Raw genomic sequence first — 14,757 nt, 5'->3', positions numbered from 1 at the left:
TCACTTAGGTCGAATGGCATCAAACGCGCGAGTTACCATGGTTACATACATTAGGTAGCTTTTTACCTCTAGATTATCATCAAAACTGGAAATTTCAAATTTCAATTCTTTCCGCTGCATTGTGTTTCATATTTTCCAACCTGAATATGTTGATGATCACTAATATCTTACTGAGTGTTTGTATCGTCCACTTCTCATTTTAGCTTTTTAGCCTTTTTATTCCGTTTTAATCTTGTCATGCGCATTTGACCATTTTATGAAATTTGCGCATTATAAATGTTATTATTGTTATTATTATTGTTATTATTATTATCATTATTATTTCAATCGCCAATCGCGTATTGATTTTTCCGTCACGCAACGATTTTGCATTGACCTATTCATTCTCTCCTCATGCAACGGTTCTGTTCTCTTAACGACTGAGTTGTCACACGGTGATAAACTGCTTTTAGGGAACTAAAGCTCAATACGTACGTGCGAATACGTGGTTGTCGAAAGAATTCCAAAAAAAGTTTTTATGTGAGGCTTTTCTATAAATTACGAAAGTTGCAGGTGAAGATTTTGTTGCATGTGTTTTTAAAAGTACTTTAACAATTCATTTCACATGAGGCATTTCACGACAAGAAGGTCTGTAGTTTAATCCTCAACTGCTTGTTCAGTCAAGGGGCTAAACATTACTTCGTCTTGCGACGTAAAACTATTTGTTCGTCTGAACAAAAGTATAGATTGATATTTAGGTAGACTTACTCGGTTAGCAATCGAATTGATACCGCTATACTTTTTATTTTCCGACTTAAGTATAGTTCTTTTATCACAATGTTTCCGAGTGAAACAATGATCAAAATGTGTTGGGTAGTTAGCTTGGTTTTATATTTACTCAAGGCTTATATTGATAGGTAGCAGAACTTCAGAGATGCATTCGGTCATTTGATTTTCACGCCGAGAGGAAGATCTTTTTTAACCTTAGAGTAAGGATTTTATAAATGAAAATTCTAATTTTTGTGTATTAAAACCTTTAGAGATATAATTAAGTTATGCCTTAGTAACACTAGCGACCTTACGAGGTAAGAGAAGGCAATAGTCATTTTGCGTTCAGCATAACAACATGGCAGAAAATGAAATAACTAAAACGAAAAAGGGAAAAATTGTCTTTCTGTCGTCATGTCCTAGTTAGGCGTTTTGTTATTATATCGCTAGTGAGAAATCTGACAAATATTGCACAATGCTATTCATTATTTTTTGGTGAAATCAAGGTAGCAAATTTGACTGATTCCTAAAATTCAAGAATGGATAAAATTTTACTAGCGAATAATGTAATATAATTAGGAACCAACTGATGAACGCTCGAGTCTGAATTGTAGACAAAAGATCAGTTGTATAAAATATGAGTATTTTTCACCGCAATGACTTTACAACTTCATAATCAGGGCAAATCATTTTTTATATGAACCGTATAGAAATAAAAGTACAATGTACAATAAAGCGAGACCTTTAAGAACCTCTCCAACGTGTTGTACTTGTCGATTTGTATTTATTTCGTTTATTGCCAGCTGTGAGAATTTCACCCTTTATCAAGAGTATATCGGTCTGTTGACGAATTTTGGTATTCTCATCACCTGGGTGATCTATGATGCCCGAATGTTGTTAGGAGAATTGAAATTTTATTTCTCTATTTATAACTTTCCTCTGGTGGAAATCCCGCCTAATTTTTGCAAACTAGAAGAGTCTTGTAAAAATTAGGCGGGATTTCCAGCAGAGGAAAGTTATAAATAGAGAAATAGAATTTCAAAGTGATAAACACCTACTTTCTCCTGACAATATTCGGGCATCATAGATCACGCAGGTGATGAGAATACTGAAATTCGTCAACTGTTAGAGGGGAAATTATGATTTCAATAGAGTATAGATGCTCCTTAAGCGTGACAATTTCGCTTCCTATGTGCTAACGAAAGAGCTAAATGCGTATGATTAAGTACTTTATTTCCACTCGTATGAAGAAATTCAAGGAAAAAGATACAATATTTCAAGACCGAGATTGAAACATCTCTTCTGCAACTAAATCTTCTCTATATTCAAACATCAAAACTTAAATCAATTGCCAAAACTACTATTTTCTATTTTGTTTTTGAGTACTTGTTTTGCACCTATTTTTTTGTTAGCGTCTTATTAATAGTGAAATTTTAAAATGAATTTTTGCGCAATGACGCCAAGTAATTTCAGGCTCGATAACTTTAAAACACGTTTTCGATCACCTAATCATCGTGTATACCCGTACAAAACAGTCTTCTTAGTGCTACGTTGAACTTGTGGACGCGTCCTTTCGTACATTGTTTCTCAGCTGTCACATGATACAGTGACTGCTCAGCACGGAGCGTTTCTCTCTCTTACAGTCACATGATCGTACAGCAGGAGGTGTAGGATCTTCGCAGACTGTTAAACACCAGCGAGTGTTTAATTTGGCGCGAAATCTCCTCAGTCAAGTCCACTCGATGTACCACGATCCATTCTTCCACGGAATTCTGATATGAGGGAGCCTGGGTACTCTCCATTAAACAGCTGCCTTCTTTGCTTTGACCAACACCTTCGTCGTCTTCCTCTTTTCTTTCGTCCAGTTCATTTGCCTTCGTTATGGTTTCCAACTCATCGCTGTCGTCGCTGACTTCCGATTCGTTTTTCAGAGCATTCACCTGCACTATACGCCCTTTGAATTTTGAACCTGTTCTGTTCTCTATCGGTGTCTTGGTTTCAGAAGATTTGCCGGCATCAATGAAGTCTTTAACTTCTTCACCTTCAGTATCTGGTTTGGTATTGTGTTCTGTCCGTGATTCAGGCACGACTTCCCCAGGTTTAATATTCACTGCCTCGACTGTGGAATCTTCCTGATTTGGTTCGGTCTCCGAGGTTTCGCCGGCTTCATTGATGTCGTGAATTTCTTCGGTTTCGGTACCTGGTTCGGTTTTGTGTTCTGCCCGGGTCTCAGCCTTGGGAACATGGACTGTGTCAACTTGCGAATCTTCGTTGTTCGCTGCGGAAGTTCCAGTTCCGGAAGATACCTCTTCCGTTAAGCTTTTTATTTCTCCATCTTCGGTTTCTTGTTTGGTTTCGTTTGGGACTGGTAACTCGGATTCCAGTGGTGCCTCGGCTTCCGAAGACACTTCCTCAGAGATGGCCATTTCCAATTTTGGTTCCATTGACTCAGTTTCCTTAGATATTACTTCAATGATAGCGCCTATTTCGTTGTCTTCGGTATTTGGCTTGGTTTCATCGACCTCTCGTGTCTCTGTGACTTGTGGTGTTTTGGTTTCCAAGGGTACTTCTTCGGTGACAGCTCGTACTTCGTCTTTGGTATCCGGTTTGCTTTCGTTTTCAACTGGTGGCTCGGTACCTCGCGATGTCTCGCTTTCCGAAGATACTTCCTCAGCGATGGCTCGTATTTCTTCGTCTTCGGTATTTGGTTCGGTTTTGTGTTCCACTAATGACTCATAGCTCGATAATCGTTTGACCGTTACTACCGTCACATCCGAATCATACGATTCTTCGTTGGGTTCGTGTTCAGGCCCAGTGTCATCAAGTGCGCTCGTTGACTGCTGATTTTCGCTAACTGCATTTTCCCTTTCGCTGAACTTAGCGCGTTCTTCTCTTTCTTCAACTTGTATTTCAATTTCTGGGGCTTTATTTTCTTCCTTCTTTTTAAGTAACTCGGTTAACTCATTAATGACTGTTTGCATTAGTTTTTGGTTCTTTCTTCGAGCTTCTTTGGAAACTTCTTCTTCGGTTTTATTGTCATCACGCGCGAGCGACGCGCGCGAAATATCTTCATCGACTTTGCTTTGCTTGCTTTCTTCGTGCTCCTCCATAAGGCTCTTTTGTTGTGACATTTCTTTGTTTACTTCATCGTCGATCTGTTCTTTCACTTCTGTGAGGTCTTTTATTTCTTTGAAACTTTTCAGATCGCTTAACACATTTACTTCTTCGTATATGTTTTGGTCATCCTTTCCCTTCATGAATGCTAGCGCTGTTTCGGAGTGCTTCTCGTTACCTTCAAGTTCTATGATATTTTCGCCGTCTTCTTTCTTTTTCTTCAAAGTTCGAGTGGTAGTCTTCAAATCACTTGTCTTTCTTTTAACTGCTTTTGAAGTTCCTTCGTTACCAGAACACTCTTTTTCGTCGTTATCCTCAGCTATCGGTGTTTGTTCTTCTGCGGTTTGTTCCAGTTCAGAACTTGCTCTCTCCTCCGCCTGCTCATCACCAGCACCGTCCACGGAATTTTCATCTTCGTGTGATGTTTTCCTTCCTTGGAGAATATTACCAGGAGACTTCAACTTCCTCAGGCGGCGACGCAAAATATTTTCTTTCTTTTCTTTTTTTGGTGTAACTTGGTTGGAATCTTCTTGTGTTGGTGGGACGGTCTCCTTGCTTTTCGCGTTCTTCGTTTCTTCTTTGTTAGAGACTTCTTGTGTCATCTCCGCGGCCGCAGCCGACGTTCCCTCTGTTTTTAAATCAGCTGCTTCTGTTTCATTTGCTTTGGAATCTTCGTTGCCTTCTTCAAATCCAGCTTTATTCTCTTCCACTGGTCCACTTCCTGTGGCGCTAACATCATCACTCTCTTTGCTTGGATTGCCTTCAGTGTTTTGTTCATCTTCGCTTGCCGATGGTTTTCTCTTTGGCTGGGATTTGCTCCGCTTAAAACCAAGGACCGATCCTTTTTTCTTCTGCTTTCCACCCCTTTTCTTCTCGATTTCTGTTCCTTCATCTTTTCCATCGTTCGTATTTTCGTTGTTGAAATCACTGCTGGAGGCAGCAACAGGTTCTTTTGACTCATTGTCGACAATTTCGGTATTCTGCAAAGGTCGACTGCTTGTACTCCGGGATCGTTTAAATCTCCCTGGAGTATCAACCGAGTTTTCTTCGTGTGTTTCGTTAGAAGTTTCGTCCAACTTGAATGCTATCTCGTATTTCTTTTTGTTTCGACCAAAGCTTGCTAATTGCTTCAATTTCTTTCCTTTGTTATTCTTGCTTTGCGGCTTTTCTTGAGTTGCCTCGGGAGATTTTGACGCGCCTTCGCTTTCGTTGTCTGTAGTTTCGAAGTTTGCTCCGCCAGCTTTATACACATGTTCTTCGGCAGTTTTCGTGTTCCCCTCAACACTCACGATGTTTACTGCGGTAGTCTCACCCGCTGGATCTGATGGATGCTTGTCTTCGTCGGCAGAACTCTTTCTCGTCGAAATTTTCACTTTTTTAGAGCGGTGAAAAGCAAGCTTGCCTTTCTTGCTGTTGCTAGCATGATCTTGTTTAGCTTGTTCGGAGTTAGATTCTTCTTCCTCGTTTCCCTGCTCTTGAATCGTTTCGAGATCTTGCTGGACATCTTTGTTCGTACATTCGTCACGTTTTCCGTGCCCTTGTGTTTGCTCTTCTTTTGTCATTTTCTCGTCCGACGGATTGAATTCTTTTGAAATGTTCGATGTTCCACTTGCGTCGCTTGCTGAAACCGTTTGGGATGTTCCTTCAGTATTTAACTTGGAGTCTTTGTTATTATCGGCAACGTTTTGCTCGTCACAAGCCAAGCTTTCCTGATTTTTCAACTGGCTCTCTAAAGTTTCGTTAGACTGTGCTCGCGTCGGTTTTTTGCCTCTCTTCCTTTTACGTTTTGACTCTTTTCCCGGTTCGTTTTTGGCGCCTAAAAGCTGCTTGTCTAATCCAGCTGACTGCTTTGAACTCTCTGCCATTTTACACCAATATCTTTGAGAAAGATCGCTTCACTTGCGTTACAAACTTAGTTTTCGCAGAAATGAATAAAATTATTTGAAGGAGAAATGTTAAATAGGTCCATTGATCGCAGAGGTGTGAATCTATTGAAACGCCGTCACGTGGTATATGTGCACGTGAAGTTAAATCATTTTCGCCAGAATTTAAACAAAATGAGGCTCTTTTTTTGCCGTCGATAGATATTAGAAGATCCAAATCTCAACTGTTTCTAACCGAATAGATTTGTTTTGCTTACTCGGTTACTTGTCAAAAGAACTTCTTGATTTCCACGGGGCAACTAGCCAATCAGAATTATTTTTAGGTCGGTTCAAAGTCTATTCCACGCGTCTTCAAAGTGCAAAGTTAATACCTACAGTGAAATCCCGATATATCCATCCTCCAAGACAAACAAAAATTGGTTTGAAAACTCGGCCAGTTCGAGAAATCGGGTGTAATATTACAGCTTTCGACTGAGGGGAGAGAAATGACTTTTGGTTCGAGTTATCGGGAAGTTCGAAATATAGAGGGTTAGAGAAATCGACATTTCTTTGTGATTTTGAACGTGAAAGATGCGACACAAGCCATCTGTAATTTGCATGTGAAGAGAACGTGAACAGGTTAATCAAAACGAGTGTTTCCCCTGAATAAATTGCACGCATCATTTCATAGAGTTGAATGGAAAGTTTTGTTAACATTGCCGCAAAACAACGCGTATATCGACAGTATTGTCTCCTGGCTTTGCCAGCCATTTATTCCCAAGAATGATCAAATTATCATATCTCCTTACAAAATTAACACATGGTCCAATTGACAGGTGATGAGAATAAAGAAAATCATAGATGTCTTGATTTACCGATTGTTTGAACTTGGACAGAAATGGTGAGATGGCAGCGCGATTACATAATTCACTAATAATGTATTCGTTCTACAAACACACTCGACTCTGCCTATGAACGCAGCTGAACAATTCATAATGACTGATTTTCTGGAATCTAATCTCAGTCAAATATCACACATCGCTTTGTTTGAACTTCGAATATCAAATTTCAAGTCTGATCACTGAACAACAAGCTTTATTTTTCTGGTGTTCTATTTTTTACAAGTCAGCTAAGCTAGCCTCGTGATCTTAAGCGTGAATGAAGCAATCCAAACAATTCGGACAACAGCTTGTCAGAAACAGCGAAAAACATTTAAACAATTGTTAGTACTAATAAGGCTTTGTACCAGTAGATATGGTGGACATTTAAAATGGAACTTTTCAGAATATTTCTAATAGGCCATCCGAAAAAATCCTGCACAAATTGACAAATAGAAACCACGGACGGTATCAACAAATTTCTGGCAAATTAGTTATAAGAAGCTAGCTGTTCTATCACCACTCATTCCCCATTGGCTGATTTGCGAATAATTTGCTTGGATGGCCTTTTCAAGTATTTGCATTGAGCATAAAGCTCAACGCTTTACAACCAAAATTTTAAATAATTGCTCCCTTGGTCAAAATGAAAAACGCTTCTAAATTTGTTTTTTGTTTTTCAACGTAGTCATTGTTCACGTTAATGGTGTCGTATTTGGACGCGTGACTTGCACACAGCGACCTTTTGATATCGTGAAGAAATTCTAAGCACCGTATCAAGTGATCTCTCATCAGATTACCATCGATTTGATCACTCATCTTTTGCACTTTGTATTAACTTCTTTCTGATACGACGTAATAGTGAAAACATACTGAATTCTTACAGCATGCGCTTGTAATTATGAGCAAATGGTCACTGCAATTAAAAATCCACGCAGGTTACTGACATTTTGATATCGTTAGTGCAGTTTCTATCAACTATTCTATAAGTGTCTCAGCGACTTTTATCTCCTGTTTTGCTGCCTCAAGTTTCTTTCTCTGGTGCTCTTTTATCTTCTTTAAGTGAACTTTGAAGCATTGTGGATACTTCTTGATTAAGGATGTGATAAAGTACACCAAAACCTGTCTAGTAGCTTCGCTTGCCCGGTTCAGGAGAAAACTCCAGAAGCCAATAAGCTTGGCGAGGCCGAAATCGGAAGAATATAGGCTTACCACGTATTGGAAACTTCCGGAGGGATTCACGTGAAGAAGATTTTCGTTGTTTATCACTAGTTGTTTCAAATTCGTGAATGCTTCCCCAAGGATCCCAGTTGACGGGACGATCTCTTTAGGCCCCTCGAATTCAGCCTGGATGGTTGTTTTCACTGATCTGATATCTTCTACAGTGGGGCACGCCGGAACAGGGACCAAGCTTTCAATTTCGGAGCCGACATCTTCGGGCACATCGATTGTAGTCACCGCGGCCGGCCAAGATTCTTCAACTTCAGGTTCTGAAATGCCTTCGATCTGGCTGACCATCTGTTGGACAATTCCTTCCTTAACGCTGTCTCCTTCCGGCAGCTCCCATTCAACAGAGTAAGGAGCGGGCTCTTCTAGGTAAATATTTTCTTTCTCTTCAGTGAAGCGTATTTTCTTCTTCTTTCCTTTTCCAAATGATAACCGGTGGGCTAGATTCTTGGCCTTTTTCTTTTCTTTCGGTGCCTTGACGTTTGAAGTGATTTCCGCTGTGGCTCCTTCAGCTTCTGAGTGCTCTTCAGGGGTTTCGAGGCGCCAAGCCTCTGAGGATGCCATCGACTTTTCCCGTTTATGCTTTCGTCTTTTCGTCTTTTCTGATGTAGGAGATTTTTCACCGTGTTTTTTTTCAATTTTCCTGTGGAAGAGACCTCGCTTCGTTGAAGGACTTTCAGACATGGTGGATTCTCGCGAGCTTACGTAACAGCTAACCGTATGGACCTAGCTGCTGACTGAACTTTGATAAAAGAAAAACTGTTCTTCCCTTTTATACTTTAAGTGGAATACTCGTCACCATGTCCCGTTCGGTTGTTCGATTGTCAATGGACAATGCAGATCAAAGTTCAGATTACTGACAGGAACATGTCAACACTGCTTAAAATAACCTTAAAGAGTAACTGGACTTAATGTATAAAGAATAACCAGTGTTTCATTCGTTTCGGCATTAAACATAAGCTCACCACAGAGACACGCGAGCCACCCCGCCGCTACAAGACGGCGATCACACGAGCTAGTAGATATTCTAACTCGTGTACCTCTAACGTCCAGTATATTTTATGGCAAATAAAAATATTTCTGAGTTAAGGATTTTGTCCAAGAGTTTTGACTCTTGTTTGACTAAGTAGGCAAGATGTAACAGAAGAGGATTATGACGTCCAGTGTATTATTCTCTTGCTCATCTCACAGAAAAAAAAGATTTAAATCTAGCCTGTGTACATCCGCCCCCTCCCCTCCCCAATTTTTTTTTTCGAGGTGAGGGGACGGATGTACACAGGCTAATTTAAATCTTTAAGCCGAAAGATTGCAAGGCCAACATTTTAGGGTTTACTCTACTCAGGGTTACTTATGTAGATTCCCTAAACAAGTACTGAAGAAATGTATGGAGACCTGTAAGGAGAATTTGAATGTTGACATTGAGGTTCAAAGGACCCTAAGAATTAAGCTCACGTTATTGTCTTATTCTTTAAGTTACGTTATTTTGTACATAGAGTGATAAGTTCATCCAAGGTATGCGTTGAGGGGGAGGGGGGAGGGTGGCGTTACTCTCAGCCTCTACTCCTCCCCGAGATCCATCACCGATTGTTATGAACCCTAAATGACCTCGGAATCCGGTGGCTAAATCCAGAACCGAACACGACATTATGTCATGTTTTTTTATGTTTGTTTGTTTACTGCACGAACTTGCATTTGCCATTAATTTTGCTCGCTTATGCGACTGGTTTATGACATTTACGTATTAAATAACGAACCGGCTGTAAAACCGAAAGGTGGTCCCAACTAACATGAGTGAAGGATGTGCTTTATAAAGAAGCAAGGGGGAACGAGCGCCCTGGAGGAAAAAAAAGACATTTCGTGACCGAGACATTTAATTCAGTGGACGTGCTTTGTACCAAGAGTCTATTGAAAGGGCACTGAACTGAGCGACACAAGACAAACACGTGAATCATCAAGGCCGGAATATTTGTTAACTCGTATCAATATAAGGAGTGTTGAAATAAATCAATACCGTGGACTTTGCTTAGACTCGTACATGAAATAATATCCATCAGTTGTTTCTCAGTGAATTTGGCGTTTTAATACACTTGCGTAATACAATCAGTGAGCGTAATGAAGTTCACCGTGCACAAGCAACAGGCTAATAATGTCCCTCCATAGTCTCTATAGCATGTCTCGTGTCTCACTAATTCCAGTTTATCACTTAACAGTTTTTACTTCTTTTCGGCGGTTCTGATATTTGCTGCCTTATACCGTTAAATTTAAAGAAAAAGTCAGTTATATTCGGAGAGTGGCCGAAAAGTTCCGAAAGCCGAATACTGGTGTACGTAAAGATCACTCCGCGCATCCATGTTACCAGTTAAATAACCAAAATACTATAGTGTCTGTTGGTGAAACCAAACTGATAACTTGGTATTTGTGCCGAACATTAATATTAGAGCGCTTCTGTCGAAAGTAATTCGCATTTTCTTTGCTTTGCATTCGGCTAGTTTACTACGCTTTGTGATTAGTTTAAGAATCTCCCGCCACTTTTTCATCCAATCAGGCTTAGCAGAACTAAAACCAATCTCGACAAATCATAAACGTTATACCGCGGTTTGTGACAGCTACTTGCATTTGGTTCGAGCTGTGATTGGTCACAGTGATAAATTTCTTTTGGGTGTTTTGACACTCAGTCGAAAACCGCTCTTCGTCCGTCCTATTATTCTGATTTTTCTTTCGATGGTTTGTTCGCTCGGCTTCGTTTGTTCGTTCGTTCTTTCGTTCGTTCGCTCGTCCGTTCATTTCCTCATTCGTTCGTCCTTTCGTTCCATGACTAGTTCCCGATCGTATACTCAAAGCGTGCATACGTGCGTGCCATTTTATCTTTTTTCGTTCGTTCGTTTGTGTGTACATTTGTGCATTTGTGCATTTGTGCATTTGTGCGTTCTTTCGTTGGTTCGTTTACTGCTTCCCTGTTCAACTGAAAATACTTCCACTAAAAGTGGTGTCCACAGGTTTTATTCTACAGTCGTCAATTGTCGTCGTTCTTGCACTGTTCTTGAAAACTCCTGACAACTACTATCCTCGCCGCTAGGACTAACAAAACTCACCGCTAGGCTAGGACTAACAAAACTCACCGTTGGCTAGGTTACCCGTAAAACGTAGTCCACAACAAAGCAGGACAGATTACAACTGATAATTACTTCTTGAAAATTCGAACCCTCTGTTTAAGAAATAACAATAATGGTAAATTCCACCGGACGAGTGGCCTATTGTTCTTAAGCGACATTTCTATTGAAATTCCTTTGGTTTAGATTTTAACTAGCTTGCTACTTAACTTGTTGTTATCACGCAATGCCGCGATGTCTCATGGGAATATTTCGACTGCCCATGCCAATTCGTAAATTTTTCTCGGAGTGTAAAGAGTTTGAACACCAAGTCCTGTAGCTATTATCTCGTCAGATTGAGCTGTCGATCATGAGAGAGATGAGGAATTACTTATTCCCCAAACTTTGCAATCGCAGTCTCACTATAGAATAGAACACACGTTTTCTGGTTCTACCTCCTTGTAAGAGGTTTTTTTTCTTCTTAAATAAATTATACGCTTTGCGTCTTCCTTCTCAAAAACTTCAGGATCGAGATCTACAATTGTCCATTCACCAATCGCTGAAAAGAACACAGGATTTTCGCAAATTCCTGCAGCGTTTTGAACTGGTTTTCGGCAGACTTCCGCGCTTCGTGAACGTGTAGGTCTTTTGTCTTCTGTTTCCTTGTCTCCAAAATAGCAGGTCGGTTTTCGTTTCTTGTACCTTGCCCCATCCGATTTCGTTCTTTTCCAAAAGCGTAGTTGGAGGCTCACGAATTTTGAATCTCCATTACTAATGGAAGCACTAGAATTGTTTTGTTCAAGAGGAGTCAAATGTTGTTTGGTTGCAGTGTTTGTTAAGCTTGAATCCGATTGTTTATTGTCCATTTCTGTATCCTGTACTCCTAAGTTGGCTTCAGTTATAAAGTGATTAGTGATACCTTCTGCAGTATTTAGATCCTCGGAGGATTCTTTCGTTTTAATATCGTCTTTCGTCATCTGGTTGTTCGAGATCCCACACTGGTTTCGAGTCATTACAGCACTACAACGAAACGGAAAGAAAAAAGAAATTTTTCAACAAGCTGCTTATGAATAAATCATGTGTAACTAATTAACCGTGTACAAAAGGGAATTAGGCAAAAGTTCAAAACGATTTTTTAAACAATACAAATCTTTGCTTTATATAGTTTTATTTATAATGGTAATAGGACTGAGTGGAGTCCAATTCGGTCTGTAATCATACGACTGATTAACAAAATCGGACGACCGCGAAGCGGGAGTCCGATTTGTTAATCACGAGTATGATTACAGACTGAATTGGACGACACGAATGCTGAAAAACACAGCAGTTTACTCAACAAAGTGCATCGCAACGGCGCGCGCAAAATGACGCGTACTGTCCAATTACAAGCATGAAGCGTACACTGTCCAATTAATGCTCAAATCGGGCTGTCGATAGCCAATCATGTTCGAGAATTTTGTTATAGTTTTGATTAATTTCAAAATGCAACTTTTATATATTCCATTAGATGATAAGAACAATGATCAACAATAAATGAAATGATTTTTTCCCTAAAGTAATTTAAAGTACCAACGTTGGTAGTCCTGTTTCTCCGCAAGAAATGTCCTTATGAAATGCCTGTGCAAGTTTCCAACGATGGCCTGGATGGGGTTTGACTAATAGGCGAGAATTCGTCAAAATGTTCACTGTCAGCTGAGATGTTACGCTTTTTTTTTAAACTGATAATGGATCTCCAAGATGTGCCAAGTTTCCTCACAGCTTAGCAATGTGCTGAAATTTTAACTGATAGCTGAGATTACAGCACCCATCACCCTGACAGTCTCAAACGGATGTTTTCTCAAATTTGTTTGACGAGATTGTCGGGAATTATTTTAGGATTCATAACGTCTTTTCACGTTATCAATCACCTAAATCTCTAACCCACTCTAAAATCAAACGAGGAAATACAAACTCGATATAGGTCAGTGACGAAATGTTCCGATAGTGCAGACTTCTGAACTTATACTTTTGAAAATTATGAAGCGACTAGAAATTTGCCTTCTTTTCTAGTAAAGAAAGGTGTCGGGAATATTGTATCAGAATAAGAAAAAATTTTAAAATAGGGATCGCTAGCTGAATTTCTGCCGTATACCGCTGGCCAGGCAATCGCGTGATCTCCCAAGTAAGTGACTCCGCGCTCGGAGAATGAGAACAAATGATTCTAAGAAGTTAAAATGTTTATTAAAATGCTGCACTGAAATCGGCGATGAGGAGTGTCGGAAAATAGTCTAGGTTACTGTACAAGGAAACACAGAGATTTCTTTCTTTCCACCAATTCTCAATTGGGTAAATGTCGCGAAAGCGGTTTGCGTGACGTGAAACAGTCAGTTTACATTAGCAACCCAATGGAAAGCAGGATTACTTCAATTACGAAAAAGGAAGGGAATTCTCATCGCTTTACTATGAACAGCTAAAACTTTGCACTTCAAATATAATTAGTTCTGTTCAGGTCCGATCTATGAACCGAGAAAAATCAGATCAAATGCATGTGTTGTTCCCAGACATGCATTGTTACCCAGAAGACAAAATCATGTTTTGTCGTGATGTTTCAATTAGTCTGGCAGCTGCTGAAGCTTTAGAATTTGCGACGTTTCGTGTACACAATTTTGAAGTAAGTCAGGCCACATGACATATGGGAATTTAAAGGTTCTGTTGTTAAAGTAAGGTTGCAGCCTACGGTCAAAAGACGAATTAGAAAGTTATCCCACCTTTTCTCGCGGGTTTCCCTGAGGCAGTATCTCGGTACCTGAATGCAGCGCTTTCTTTCCGCTTAATGTTTCGATCCGAATCTATTCATAATGGCATCTATTTCGCTTTCAAATCATTACTGACACTTTTCTTTACTTAGTCGTTACTCATCAGTAAAATGCAACCAATTTTAAAAATATATATTATGACTTGTTCGCTTCTTCGTGGCAGTCTCGTGACCGGACGATGTGTTTCACTGTTTACAGTGGTCATGATAAACACGAGATCCTGGTACGCTGTAAGATTCTGTAAGCTATCCTTACAGCGGCAAAAGCTAAATAATTTGCCGAGTCGGCACTGCACTTACCTTTTCTTTCGCTTAGCTCTCGCTGAGTTGTATTTAACGAACACTCGTTCAGTTTCCACGAGGCACTGAGTTCCCCCGTAAAGAGGAAATGAACTTTGGCTAGAGGAGGGTCGTGTAGTCGACGAAATCATTACGTCACAAATATCTGCTAGCAAACATGTGTCGCAATTGGCTGATCTTTTGCGGAAAATATCTTCAACATGTACTTACTTACAGTTTTTATTAAATCAGGTTTTTCAAGGAACTTCAAAAGAAATACTGGATCCTCGCGTGTATAAATGTAAGCTTACATTTGGACAACTTTGCTAGTTATTCACCCTTTATGAATTCCTTTCTTGTTGTCGAGTCCCGTTCGACGCGTATATTTTAAGCTTGTTGGGCTATGATAATATCATAGTACCACAGTGACCCTGTCTGAAGCGTTACTGACATTCCTGTGTGTTCACTGAACAAACCGATATCGTAAGCGAAACTGACTGCGTGACTGAATGCACGCTTATTTCTTATGCTCTTATGATCAAAAATTTATCTGAAGTTCTGTAAACGTCTGTCATTATGGACTTTAAAATTTGATCGAAAACATTAAAAACTATTGCTTTTTTTCCGTTGAAAAGTTACAATATTAAAAGTTTTTAAAAACCTCCCCGGGTACTTGACGCTTCTGCAGCTGTAAGCCACGTGGGTCGATTTTTTACACCACCCACCGTTAAAACGAAATCGGTCAAATGGCATACACACACAGAAGCACC

General features: G+C 39.8%; 3 protein-coding genes across 4 annotated transcripts; all 3 read right to left on the bottom strand.

Moving 5' to 3' along the window:
• Positions 1-7: 7 nt before the first annotated feature.
• LOC145463032 (uncharacterized) lies at positions 8-5,741 on the bottom strand. Its single transcript, XM_081446734.1, has one exon. The coding sequence runs from the start codon at positions 5,724-5,726 to the stop codon at positions 2,391-2,393; it is 3,336 nt and encodes a 1,111-aa protein (XP_081302860.1). The 5' UTR covers positions 5,727-5,741; the 3' UTR covers positions 8-2,390.
• Positions 5,742-5,835: 94 nt separating this feature from the next.
• On the bottom strand, positions 5,836-8,581 carry LOC145463040 (uncharacterized). Its single transcript, XM_081446743.1, has one exon. The coding sequence runs from the start codon at positions 8,507-8,509 to the stop codon at positions 7,577-7,579; it is 933 nt and encodes a 310-aa protein (XP_081302869.1). The 5' UTR covers positions 8,510-8,581; the 3' UTR covers positions 5,836-7,576.
• A 528-nt stretch (positions 8,582-9,109) lies between these two features.
• Positions 9,110-14,670, bottom strand: LOC145463042 (uncharacterized). 2 transcript variants are annotated; one of them, XM_081446745.1, is made up of 2 exons: positions 14,009-14,670; positions 9,110-11,934 (listed from the first exon to the last, which is right to left on the bottom strand). In XM_081446745.1, exons 1-2 carry the CDS (start codon positions 14,137-14,139, stop codon positions 11,337-11,339), a joined length of 729 nt encoding a protein of 242 aa, XP_081302871.1. In that variant the 5' UTR covers positions 14,140-14,670; the 3' UTR covers positions 9,110-11,336. The 2 variants fall into 2 exon arrangements, with proteins under 2 accessions (XP_081302871.1, XP_081302872.1); XM_081446746.1 differs by having other exon boundaries at positions 9,114-11,934; positions 13,662-14,081.
• Between the last annotated feature and the right edge of the window lie 87 nt (positions 14,671-14,757).

This window comes from Orbicella franksi, chromosome 12 (assembly GCF_964199315.1).
Source record: "Orbicella franksi chromosome 12, jaOrbFran1.1, whole genome shotgun sequence".
Classification (NCBI taxonomy): Eukaryota; Metazoa; Cnidaria; class Anthozoa; order Scleractinia; family Merulinidae; genus Orbicella; species Orbicella franksi.
This window is presented reverse-complemented; position numbering and strand designations above follow the sequence as displayed.